A 13,660-nucleotide genomic window follows, 5' to 3' on the forward strand; every position below is an offset into this window, starting at 1 on the left:
TAATCTGTGCGGAAAAACAAAACATTTATGGCAGTTTTTGTAACTTTGTACCAAGTTATGATTCACTTTTTGTCAAATGTCAAAATGAATGATTTTTCCACTAACATGCACAAGGATATTTTAATTGCAATTCTGCAACATATAGTATTGTAGCTAAAATGTGTAAGAAAATAAAGTGTGAGCAACAAGACGTACACAAAATAAGAGGTGATGGCTGGAAGGTATGTAATTAATCCTAACCCCTGGCATTGCTCCGGGCAACCCTCCAGACCATCGTTCTTCGCCTGGCAACCCATTACAGAAGGGGAAAGACCATATGCAAATAAGGCTTGGTCCCACCCCAAAAGGGCCATTCAGCCCGAACTGCAAGGCCACATCCTTTCTGCACGAGACCACAAGCAGTTTGGGCTGGGCTGCCCCTTTTGGGGTGCGACCAAACCTGATTTGCATATGGTCTTTCCCCTTTTGTAATGGCTTGGCAGGCAAAGAACGATGGTCTGGAGGGTTGCCCAGAGCAATGCCAGTGGTTAAGATTCATTCTAAACCTTCCAGCCATCACCTCTTTGTTTCTGCTTTGTCACCCCGAGTGGGATGGATATGTCCAGACGTGGGTCCCATGCCTGCTGGGCCTACAGGCCCAGGCTACTCCTCACTGATGAGGCCCAACAAGGCCAAAACATGTTTGGGGATGCTTGTGGTCTTGTGCAGAAGGGATGTGACCAAGCAGTTCAGGCTGGACTGCCCCTCCTGGGGTGGGACCCAGCCTGATTTGCATATGGTCTTTCCCCTTTTATAATGGATATGTCCAGACGTGGGTCCCATGCCTGCTGGGCCTACAGGCCCAGGCTACTCCTCTCCGATGAGGCCCAACAAGGCCAAAACATGTTTGGGGATGCTTGTGGTCTTGTGCAGAAGGGATGTGACCAAGCAGTTCAGGCTGGACTGCCCCTCCTGGGGTGGGACCCAGCCTGATTTGCATATGGTCTTTCCCCTTTTATAATGGATATGTCCAGACGTGGGTCCCATGCCTGCTGGGCCTACAGGCCCAGGCTACTCCTCACCGATGAGGCCCAACAAGGCCAAAACATGTTTGGGGATGCTTGTGGTCTTGTGCAGAAGGGATGTGACCAAGCAGTTCAGGCTGGACTGCCCCTCCTGGGGTGGGACCCAGCCTGATTTGCATATGGTCTTTCCCCTTTTATAATGGATATGTCCAGACGTGGGTCCCATGCCTGCTGGGCCTACAGGCCCAGGCTACTCCTCACCGATGAGGCCCAACAAGGCCAAAACATGTTTGGGGATGCTTGTGGTCTTGTGCAGAAGGGATGTGACCAAGCAGTTCAGGCTGGACTGCCCCTCCTGGGGTGGGACCCAGCCGGATTTGCATATGGTCTTTCCCCTTTTATAATGGATATGTCCAGACGTGGGTCCCATGCCTGCTGGGCCTACAGGCCCAGGCTACTCCTCACCGATGAGGCCCAACAAGGCCAAAACATGTTTGGGGATGCTTGTGGTCTTGTGCAGAAGGGATGTGACCAAGCAGTTCAGGCTGGACTGCCCCTCCTGGGGTGGGACCCAGCCTGATTTGCATATGGTCTTTCCCCTTTTATAATGGCTTGGCAGGTAAAGAACGATGTTTCTCCCAGGCACCTTCCTTTCCGTCTGTTTTGGACATGCCTATCTAAGGAAAGGGTGTGCAATGAACCCGCGGGCAAGTTTCATTCCGGAAAGAGAATGACAATGGGCCTCATTACGTGTCAGGTGGTAACCATGCCGGTATTACCGGCTGGTTGCCGCCGGACCCGTAAATATTTACCAGCGACTGACTTGCCGGGAAACGCTGGGGTATTACAAGTCAGTCACCGGTAAAATCGGACTCTATGGGAATGGGGGAACACGGAAGCACTGCCACTGTTATTAACGGTGCTGGTGCTTCCGTGACGGTCTGCCTACTGTGGCCGTCAGACCTGTCGAGAGCAGCGGTTCTGGAAGGCAGACTCGTAGTTTGCTGGTCCGGAAACAACGGTGCCGGTAAGCTTACAAGCACCATTTTTTCCAGACCGGCAAACATGTAATGAGGCCCAATGTCTACTTGGGTAATGGTTGGACGCACTTTTTCCTGCATCGGCTTATGACTGTCCTGAAGCGCTATTATGTTCTCTCTTTCCTATTTTAATTACACTAATGGAAAAAATCACAAAAAGTATGTACTTTCAGCAATAATGGCATATAAGTCATGTCAACATGGCCAACACTACTGCTTGGTGGGGCATCTCGCTGGAGCTGTAATTCGCCACCGGCATTGCTTCAGAATGGGGCTGCTCAGCTACTACGCGGAGCTCCATTGCCGCCACATGACACTTGCATGATTGCAGAGTGTTTTACTTGAATCTCTCGCTGTTGGCAGATGCAGAGTGTGAAATGCATCCCACTCATGGCTCTATCCCAGATACTTCTTTTCTGCTGTTGTAACTGACATATACAGAAGCGCCAGACCTTGTGTCAATTTCTCATCAAGCCAATGGTCAGTTCTATTATTGGGTTGCTGTAGGTCGATGTGGAGGCCCCCATGGGTCTAGCTCAGCCCAGCGACTCACAGCGGAGATCCAACTTCTCTGCATTTGGGTTCCAGGGAGATACCGCTGACGTCAATGGAGCCGCGATGTCCAGTGCCTCACCACTCCTGCCCGCTCTTGTTTAAATTGCTTTTCTGTCAGACATGATACTTGCTCACAGCAACCGTGTGCATCGCTCATTTCTCTGCTTCTAGTTCACCGATCACAGTATGTTCTTTTTCGTAAACACCATTAGTGACAAGGAACGGAGGGATGGAACGAGATGAGTTTTTAGAGCGTATCGAAATTGCAAGTGACTAAGCAATTGTCGCAACGCAGGTCTGGTACCAAGGCCAAAAAACAGCCGCCTTTCTCTATTGGCTCCTTTTATTTTGATGTGGTCATCAAACTGTGGACTCGTTAGCCGGCCGGTCTCAGCTGTGTATGCAAAACATGCATTTTATTCTTTTTTTTATTTTTATTGTATCTGGTTTAAATTAAATCTTTACAACTTGATATTAGAAAAAGCTTGAATGAACGAATGAAAACAAATACAACAGATACAAATGTGGTTCCCAGTCAATTGGTCGAAAACATTTGGTCGACAGGACAACTGGTTGACACCATTTGGTCGAATGCCAAATGGTCGAATTTTTTCTTTTTTTTTTTTTACCACTTTTTTGTTTTTTTTTGGGGGGGGTCCCCCCCCCCAACCCCCTTTTTTTTCTTCTTTTTTTTTCCCCACACGAAAACCCACAAAACACATATATAAAAAAAAAAAAAAAATTCGACCATTTGGCATTCGACCAAATGGTGTCGACCAAATTGCAGTCGACCAGTTTGCTGTCGACCAATTGACTGGACACCACATTCTGTATATTAAGGCAACGTTTCCACAGAGTATCTTCGCTTCAGCGTACTCGAAATCTCTGCAGCGGCAATAGATATTTTGTCCTTAAGGAGGCACACTCCAAGATTAGATGTTTTATCGATTCGAATTTGGAATTACAGAATCTACATCTGTATTATAACTTGTGAAACAAAGTATTTGCAAGACCAGTGACCATGTTTGTGTTTTTTTTTTCAACACAGTGCCAATGGTGGCTCCGGGTAAAGTGCACGTGGACGTTGTGAACACCACACTAGTGAAGGTCCACTGGGACCCCGTGCCGCAGACAAGCGTACGAGGGCACCTTCAGGGCTACAGAGTAAGTCGTGTCCTATTTTTCATCATTTGGCAAGATCCCCCCATTGTCTGAAATCATGTTTTCTAATGAACTGTTGATGTCCAACACTTTAGCTGGTAATCAGAGATTTCCTGTGAACCTAAAGTCAATGTACAGAGCATGTTGCACGTTTGAGCACTTTCCTGGCTGAAGGAAGTGGGTCATTATCGTGGGATAATGACCCGCTCCCAAGTTATGTCCAGAGGCATAGCTGAGGGGCATAAGTTGGGAAAGTGTCAATAACCCAAGGGATAATGACCCCTCTCGAGGTCTGAAGCTATTAGCACATAGCACTTGTAGCAATACATGTTTTGGCGCTATGGTAGTGAATTAAAGAGCAAACTACACAAAACATGTTAGTGCATTAAATGTGGTTTCAGTTTGTAATATCCAAATAACTAGTTATTGTTATTGCAAACTAGGTTGAACCTGAGCCGTTATGTCCTGCGCTTGCTTTAGGCGAATGTTATATTGAAAGTGTGTTCTTTGTAAAAGGGAAAGCATTGTTCCATGCTTAAGCTGTCAACTGCTGTTTAAATCAGAGTGGAGTGTCCTGTTGAAAAGCATCCTGCTGGGAAACTGCATTGCTGTTTCTGGAATGCACTGACAGGCGTTCTGTCATTTCCCCATCTGCTACTGAAGTCAGAAGGTCTGCAATGCAGTCAAGGCTGGTAGTTATTGACTGGGTTCCAGACATTCTGATTGGCTGAGAGAAGGTCAACCACGACTTACATACGCTAATACACAGCATGCAACTTGGTCATCAAGGGTGTTCTATGTTATTTATGGCCACTGTTTTTTCCAGTACTGATGGGACTCTTCTTCACTAAGTGCAACTTTACCCTGCAAGCTTTATTTTGTGCTGCTTTTTTCAATATGCTTTAAAGGTATCTTTCTGAGGACAACTGGGTTGGTTTCTGAAATGCCCCATTGTAGCAATATGCAGAAAGCTCAATAAACTCCATTTGTTCCCATTATTGGCTCACGTTCCATCCATTTCTCGCCACCTGGCTCGGGCCCAGCACCATTAGCTGAATCTGACGTCCTCCCGTACAAATTAACTTCAGGTCATAGACCTCCCTTGGGCTCATCGTTTCACCGAGCGACTGTGGTTCCTGGAACTGGGAGAAGTAGCCGGTGCATCTACGAGGCCGTGCGCTATTCCATTCAGTTTAGAAACTGGGCCAGCGCCAGCGTGGTGGTTTGATGCTCGTGCAATAGCCTACTCAACATCCCGATCCTTCTCCATTTAGCCCACAAGGCATCTGTACTTTTTCGAAGAGCGATTACAGTAAGGCAATGATCGCATTGGAGGTGATATAGGAGAGCCGGGGTCCACGGCGCAAGAGTTTTCACTGAGTGTTCTCATTGGCGGTATGTGGATTTACTCTGGAGGCTTTATGAAGAGGTGGGTGCCCGTAACCTCAAACCTTTGTGTGCCAGTCTGGGCAGATGACTGATCATTAAAATAGCCCTGTGGACATTCATACAGAGTTAAACAATCTTGTGACGAGAATAGCGAGCGCGATTCCAGAAATGACCCTGGATCTACATTGAGTTTCATTGAGTGGCCTTCATCTCAGACGCTTGCACTCCAAATTCAGTGGCATAAAAGCATGCAAGAAATAATGGTTTACAAGAAGAAAGGCAAAAGGAAGGGCAGTGCTTAGAATGCTATGGGGCAGAGCCCCAAAAGATGGCATGGCATTGCACAACTTCTTAAGCATTCATTGGAAGACATGGAGGGGGCGGGGCGCTTGGTCCTGGCATTTATCCTGCGACTTATAAAACACCCTTCACTTTCGAACCAGTAAGTCCTTCCCACCGATATGTTCTTCGAAAGCTCAGCCGGGATATCTTTAAGGAATAGACGTGGATCCAACCCATGTCTCCAACCATCGCGGAGTGGGTGTGTTTAGAGCCAATGCCCATGTGTGGGTTGGGATCAGCATCTCTTGTTGGAGAAGACTCCGAGGAGCTCGAGCTGCTTTTCGATGATGATTTCTATCACAATTAGGGCATCTATACGTGTTGCGCGGTCTAAACAATTACATACACTCTGCCCCTAACGCTGTTTAGGTAAACATTCTATACTGCTGCAAAGTACATTAGCACCCTGATGGGTGGTGCCAGACAGTCAGGTGGCTAAGAACGTGGGCTGAAGCCGGCGATCTGAGTCCACGTTCCAAGCTGCCGGGCGGCCGGTTCCCCCCGCCACCATCTTCCCCCCAACCTCCGTCCCCTTATTTAAAAATGGTATAATTCCCACCCCCCTAATTACCTCATTTGGGTGGCGGCGAGTGCCGCAGCCACTCCTTCCTCTCAGCTCCCGAAGGCTGTCATGGAAAGGGACGAGGGGCTCCATACAGAGCCCCACCTTCCCATTCAAAGATGGTCTTTCCATAGTGGCCATCTTTGAATAGTATTTTCCTTCTGGGAACGGGACGCTGCAATGCGCCCTTTTCACGGAACAAAAATACTTTCAATTCGCCCCGCCCCCGCCCTTGGGACGGGTGCTAACGGCGTTAAGCACCCGTTCCAAGGGCTGGAACGGGTGGTAACGTGCCAGTGCCCTCGTTATTAGCCCTCACGGGCTGCCGTGCAGTTACCACACATCCACGCCCTTGGAACTGGTGCTTAAGGCCACAGTACACTTCAGTTAAAGGATGTAACTCAAAATTACATTTCCTTCAGAATAAGAATAAAAATGAGTACATGCATTATTTTCGATACTATACAGTGTTACATGACTTGGTGCAGGGGAGCACACTGCAGAGGTATTGGTTTAGAGAATGCATCCTTGGTTGATCTGCGTTATTTCTGATTAAAGAACCTTAAAGTCATGCCTGAACTACCATGTTACCTGGACTTTAGTAATGGTGTCTTTGGCAGGGTCCCTGAAGTTCTTCTGGACCTGCTAGTGCATTCTGGCACTGAAAGGGTCTCTTTAAAGATAATGCCTGAGCCCTAAATGTTCAAGCTCAGTGTTCATCCTACACCAAGCATGGGTTTACATTATCACATGGTGTTGGTATGCTTTTGTGCACTACAGAATGTCCAAAGGTTGAAATTAAAAGTAGTAAAATATCAGATGATGGGATCCCCAGAAATATATACACACATGATCTTGATGCGATAGTTCTGTAGGAGACAAGTTGCGCGTTATGAGTCACTGGCCAGATGTTTACGATGCTCCCAGAAATATTCCGGGCCATGCTTTATTCCACCATAAGCCGGGAGTACATTTTTGACACCGAGCTAATGCACATAGTTTGTGTTTCTAGATGGACGCGGGTCATGCTCACTTTTGAGGATGCTCTTCTGATTGACTCCCATGGGTGTATGATTCTGAAATTCTAGATTAGCTCTTCCCTTCCAGGGGCTCCTCCTAATCACAGCGCGGGGCTGATGGGAACGGGCCTTGAGTTGCCTTTGCTGTGCTTAAAAGAAGTGAAGTGTGGGCAGGGTTTTTTGCTCTAATAATTGTGGTAGGTGGCCGTTTTAGTGGGTGCTTCTTCTAGGCAGAAGTCGATTTCTGGAAATGAGAAACTGGAAAGGGAAGAAATCCTCGCAGGCACTGGAGAAGGAGGAGCTTGCAGTTAATGAAAGATCTGTAGGAAGCCCCGCGCTTCATGGGGAAAGCAACACGTACCCCTTGTTATCTGAGGTCATTTAAAGCCTTCTCTCTCTATTTCTGTTCAGCTTCCTCAGCACCACCAACCCCCACTGAGTTTGCCCTGTATATACTAAAAATGCTTTAAATGTCGCTCCCCAACATTCCGTCACATTGGGTAGGAGCAACAGCGGGCGGCAAAATCCTCCTCAGGCTTGCGCGGAGCACGAGCTGACTTCAAGTGCACACTTTTGTGTTGACGACACTACAAGCAGTGAGTGCAGACACAACACCTGTGGCTAAAAGAGGAAGCTTAGTCTTTTAGGAATCACTGAGACACTCCTTACAGCCACTCCCATTCCTTGTTCTGGAGCAGGCACCAGACATGACAGGAACAGGAGATGCCGGGGAGTGGTGGGTGGGGGTGGTGGGGGCTGGGGGGGTTTAATGCCGCCACTGTCCTCCATTGATAATCACAGCATGAACTTTTTTCATGGTCCAACACCACTTCCCCTCTTGACTGCGTGCTGATGATGCCTTGTTTAAAACAGAGCAAGTTTGCATCTTTGTTCCTCTGCTATTACCAGCACACGAAATGTGCACACACATGTTATCAGTGCTTCTGGGCTGCGCCAGAAAAACATCATCAGACTCCATTGTCGACATTTTGTCATTCGCATTTTAATGCAAATGTATTTCTGTATCTCAAAATGCTGGCTAAATAGGGTTGCTTGCACCTGGCTCTTCTGAAAAGAGAAAGTAAGCCCAGTGTTTCACCATCCAAGGACCATCTGCACGGGGTCTTTGTGTGTAAAAGGAAAAAATCAACTTCAGGCGCATTTCGAGGGAATTTTAATGTTTGTGTATATCTATCCTGGTTATATAAATAGCAATTCTAAAACTGCTGTAGGCACTGGCGGCTTCTCGGTGGGATTATGAGGTTGTAGGTCAGGGCATGTTTTGTCCACGAATCCCCACACCCTAATGTTAAAAGGTCCTGTTCTACTACAGGTGGAAAATTGGTGCTAGATATCAGCAATTTAGCTGTGCTGATTTTCTGACAATCTCCTGAATAAGACTAAATTACAGCCCCAGCACTGCATAAGAGATTGCAATGTTGGCCTCTTTGAAGTACACCAGTGGCAGGCACTATATTTATCTACACACACACACTATATTCCTTTTAAATTAAAGCTTTTGGCTGACATTTCCTCTTTTCATGCCAGAGAAAGGTCATCTGAACCGTTGAAATAATCTATAATCCCGCTGCTGCTGTTTACAGGGAAATCAATGCAGGCTTTTCCCGCGCGCGGCCGATTTCTGCGCAGAAAATAGAAATTGCCTTATTTCTGCGAGTCCGCCTTGATTCGTTCTGTCAGTGAGATCAATCAACTTTGCGATCCATCGTTACACTTCCTTACCAAACCCAGCAACACATTTTTAGATACAATTTGTTACGACAACATTAAAGAAACAAAATACATTTTATACAAAATGGCAGGCTGGCGCCATAGTGGCCTTGGTCACTCATAGTGGCCTTGGCCTACGCAGTGCACTAGAGACATCGGGCCTCATTACACGGAAGGCGGTAAGGGTTAACGGTCACCGGTAACGGTACCGGTGACCGTTAACCCTTACCGCCTTACTACGAGGTCCCTTTGGGGGTAGGTACTTTAACGCCTGCTGTTTAGCAGGCGTTAAAAACCAACCCGCAAAGGGACCAGGGTGCTAATTACGGTACCGCAATTTGCGGCACCGTAATTAGTGCCTTCCCCTTTCCCATAGAGCCCTATGGGTCAAAAATGGGAATGGGGAAGGGCAATGGGGGAAGGGGGAATTACCGCCCCGCCAACCTTGGAATAGGGCGGAAATTCCCCTTTCCACCAAGGCGGTGCTGGTATTTTACCGGCATGGACCAAGGTGCTAATAGCGACTTGGTCCTCCGCCTACCGTGTAATGAGGCCCATCGTCTTGAGTGCACTGCATAGGCCCAACTACGTCGCAAAGACATGTCCCCGCGACTCAGTGAATTATCGCGGGCGCCATGCTGGCGCTAGAACCCAATACTATATGCCAGCAGTGCTACTCATTTTCAACCGGTTTTGCAAGGTCACCCGAGTGATCACAATTCAGCTACTCATGAACACAACTGGATTTCTTTACATTTGCCACGAAGACCGTTGGCTGCCCCATGCAACTGACAATAAACTAGATTCTGCTAAAAGGAATCCCAGTATTGCTCCACAATGCCATGGCATTGTACATACAACGCCTTGTCATTCAATGAAACTGTCAGGTATGGAGGGAGGCCTTGTAGACAGTGATCTCCATATTGTTACATGAAGCGCACATAGCCGTCCACACTGAAACACCTAACGTACCTCAACACCTCTGCCACTAGCATACAACGACTACCAACAAAAAGAAATCCGGAATAGCTGGCCACACATCGACTTTTCAACAATAGCACTCTATCACAAACCACCAACCGCGCCCACCCACTAGCCTGGCCTGTTATTTGGGCTGCTTAATCGAGCCTAGCCAGCCACCTAAGTCCTAGACCGGCAAAAATGCACACATGCATCTCCAAATCTAAAACCCTTAGAACCTCCAGCACATTGACTACCGTCACCGACGGCGTTCCTACCTCAAAGCACATTGAGGCCATACAAATGGGGAAACAGCGCTTTATAAATAACCAAATAGATTACAATACAAGTCCTTGACATGTAATGCATTCCAAACCAAGTGCCAGAACATGTATTTGTATTTATTTTGTATTTTATTTATTTATAATGCGCACCTAACCCGGGGGTAGCCAGGCGCAGAGGCAGCAAGAGGGTTGCAAAACTTAGTTACATGTGGCTTTCTTCATGGAGAAGGCCTCCTTTGCTGAGCAACCTGGAGTCTGTAATGTTATTTTTTTTTAAATCATGACACTATCCTGGTATTTTCTTAGAGTGTGTGCACTGGTGGAAAATGTTGTATAAGGAGACTGAGCAATGCTTACAAGAATAAGTGGTGTATTCGAAAAGTAATGTGATGATAATAGACTATTGTGGGTGTTATAACTAGTTATTTTAAAGGAGCGAAGCTTCGCTGCTTATTCAAATGCGCTTCCTTCACACAGGAGTAATTAGATTTTTTTGAGACCATGCAATTAAACTATAGTTCAAGTTTCTATCGGAGCTGTGTCTTTCTAATTATGAAGCTTAGAGAGTGGGGGGTAATTATGAAGGGATAATAACTCGCTCCCAACGTTATGGCCAGAGGCCGAGCTGAGCATCATAGCTTGAGCCGGGAAGATAGCTCAGAGGCAACTCCTTTGTCTTGGAAGCAAGACAATGCAGAGCAACACAGGTTTGAATCCCGGGCCCACACTTGGAGACTGTCTCCAGCATTAAGCGTATTATAAAAGATCAATTCAAAATTTTAAAAGAGTGATTCTCCCAAGTCATAATGACCCCTTCCAAGGTCTATAAGGTTACCAGCAGATAGTAGCAACAGCAGTATAGGTCTTGGAGATTTGGCGAAGTAAAAACGGCATACAGTCTTTCATCAAGGTGATGTTTCATTGAAACATGTTCATTGAAAGATTTTTCCATCGAAAAGATCTTTCAAAGAACATTTATTTTTCGAAAATAGTTGCATGGATGTTTGGGTGGGGGAACGGGTTACATTTTGAAAACAGAGGTTTGGGAGGGGCCCGGGAGACCCCCCAATAAAACAAATAACACTACACAAGTTAGAGGGAGATGTCCATTGCAGAAAAACATTGTAACTGTATTGAATTGATTTCAGCACTGGACAGCTCCCTCTGACTTGTGTAGTATTAGCGAGTAATTTCAGGACTGGGGACTTTTATTTTTTTGGGGGGGCTGAGCGGACCCCCCATTAAAAAATAAAATAAAAGTCTCAAGTGCACTCACTGACACTACACGGCTTAGAGGGAGCTGCCCAGTGCTGGATTAGATTGCTACTTTTTGTACTCGACTTCAGTACTGGACAGCTTCCTGTAACGTTATAACGTTAGGCATGTTTCAGCTACTTTCCATTAAAAAAATTAAGTCTTTATATAACGAAACTTTATTCGATGAAAGGGTTTCGATGTATAAACACTTTCCACTTTATGTATGGAAATTCGTTGAAACATCTTTCAGTCAAAATAATCACCTCAATGTGCATCTTTCGATGAAAAGACACGTAACTGCAAAAACCTTTAGTTTAATAGTGAGTGCAGTAAATAAACAGTAAATTAAATGTGGTTTATTTTGTAATAATATGGTCTTCTTTCTAAGGCAAGTATTACGTTGTACACTTCATTGCAGTGGACATGTTCTTGAATGAACATGCATTCGGTGTAATGTTAAAGTGCACAGGCTCGCTAGACAAACGTGCAAGCATTATTCCATATTTTTGCTTTTCACTTTGGTGCATTCAATTGATGTTGCCTGTCACGTTGCAGGTGGAGTGAAAAAAACGATTCTCCTTGACATGGAGCGTTTTGTTGCAAGAAAGAGTGCTTTGAAATAGCACTGCTGTTATTCGAATGTTTAGAAATGCTCTTTTTTTATTTACCTGTCTGTCACACAAGTCAGAATGCTTGTAATGCAGTCAATATCAGTAGTTATTGACTGCATTCAGGGTATTCTGATTGACTGAGAGCATGTCAATAATGGCTTCCATGTTCTGATACTATTTTTCAGGCAGCTTGTTTGCCCTATGGGTGGTATCTTTGCGATTGCACCTGAAATGTTCAGCTGAATGTTTTAACCTTCTGCGTGCTGAATATTTTACATACTAATCTAGATACCTAATTAACATGCACATCAAATTAACGGAAGGTTCCTGTTTCCACACAACCTTTAATTTCCAGGCCTTTGTGGGGATAAAGGGAAATATCAGTATCCGAGAGAAATATATGGTATGCAGTGATTATATCAAATCCAAAACAACTAATGAAAAAACAACGAATGAAAAAATAAGAAATGAAAAAATAACACATTTTGAAAAAAAACAAAAAATCTGGTTGAGAGAGGGAATGGTGGTTTTGGCAGTGGGGGAAAGGTATTATTATTTTAAAAAAGTGGGGCGAACCCCCCCAGAAACAACCAAAAATTATTTAGTTATTTTGGAATGAGTTATTTTGTATTCGTTATTTTTTCATTAGTTATTATTTCATTAGTTATAATTACATGTAATCAAATATATAACCTAACACATGGGGGCGACATTGCTCAACCAACACCTTTTTCATCCACTCCTTCCCAATCATTGCCTCTACCTATGTGTTCCATAGTTCCCACACATAAAGAGTTGGATGGCGACAGTGGTTCGGTGCCAAACTAAGGATATGGCTCAAAGTGCGACTGAGGGACAGCTGAACGATTGTAATGTTTTCTAGCACTCCTGTGTCATGTCTGGGCATCACCTGGATGACCGTCGCTGCCGCCACCCACTGCACCCCCACAGTGTCAACATATTTGAGGTTCTAGCAGCACCTACCACCGGCTCACTGGGTGTGATGCGTGCACCAAACTCATTACTGCACTGATGTATCCGCCTGTCAATTGTCAAATAACTACAGCAAAATATTCTTCCGTAGGTCCGCACGCAGCATAGCCCCTCCTCCCTGGCAGTGGCCCTTTCACTAGCCTCGCGCCTCTGGTGGTTCCTTCGGCTGGTGATTGTCCTGTTGTTGTCCTCTCTGTGCTTGGTGCTCTTTTAGCCTACTAATCTAAGAACAACAGCAACACCTCTATGGCACTGATGACAGTCCTGTGCCAGCGTATGTTTAAGACTCAGTGGCCCTTATTCCGATGTCAACGGTACCCCGCTGGTACCACCGGCAGGTTGCCGCCGACCTGAAAACATTGAATATGCCGCCTGACTTCCCAGTGCCAGCGGTACATTACAAGTTCCAGTGGCACGGGAACTCAGGCGGCAAGATTGGTAACTCCCAATTACCGTGACTCCATGGGAGTGGGGAGACGGAATGGTGCTGGTGCTTCCGTGAAAAGTCTGCCTGCAGGGGCCGTTGGATTGTGCCGGGCAGGTCTGACTCTGCCGGGTGCAATGGCCCTTGCAGGCAAACTCGTGGTGTGGCGGTTTGGAAACAAAGGTGCCAGTAAGCTTACCGGCACCCTTGTTTCCAGACCGCCACACTTGGAATGTTGGCTTGTTATGCACCTGTGTATTTGTCCTCACCATGCTGGTTGTGTAAAAGAAGAGAAAGGGGAAATACACAGCTTAACAAAGCCCTGAAC

The 13,660-nt window shown here is 46.0% G+C and overlaps 1 protein-coding gene across 25 annotated transcripts in view; it reads left to right on the plus strand.

Moving 5' to 3' along the window:
• NRCAM (neuronal cell adhesion molecule) overlaps positions 1 to 13,660 on the plus strand; it is a 731,897-nt gene that overhangs the window by 629,570 nt on the left and 88,667 nt on the right. For all 25 annotated transcript variants that reach the window (XM_069627974.1, XM_069627975.1, XM_069627972.1 and 22 more), the window contains one exon: positions 3,648 to 3,763. In XM_069627974.1, the coding sequence (XP_069484075.1) occupies positions 3,648 to 3,763 (116 nt within the window). The remainder of the gene's footprint in view (positions 1 to 3,647; positions 3,764 to 13,660) is intronic.

This window comes from Ambystoma mexicanum, chromosome 12 (genome assembly GCF_040938575.1).
Source record: "Ambystoma mexicanum isolate Mex_15411 chromosome 12, UKY_AmexF1_1, whole genome shotgun sequence".
Classification (NCBI taxonomy): Eukaryota; Metazoa; Chordata; class Amphibia; order Caudata; family Ambystomatidae; genus Ambystoma; species Ambystoma mexicanum.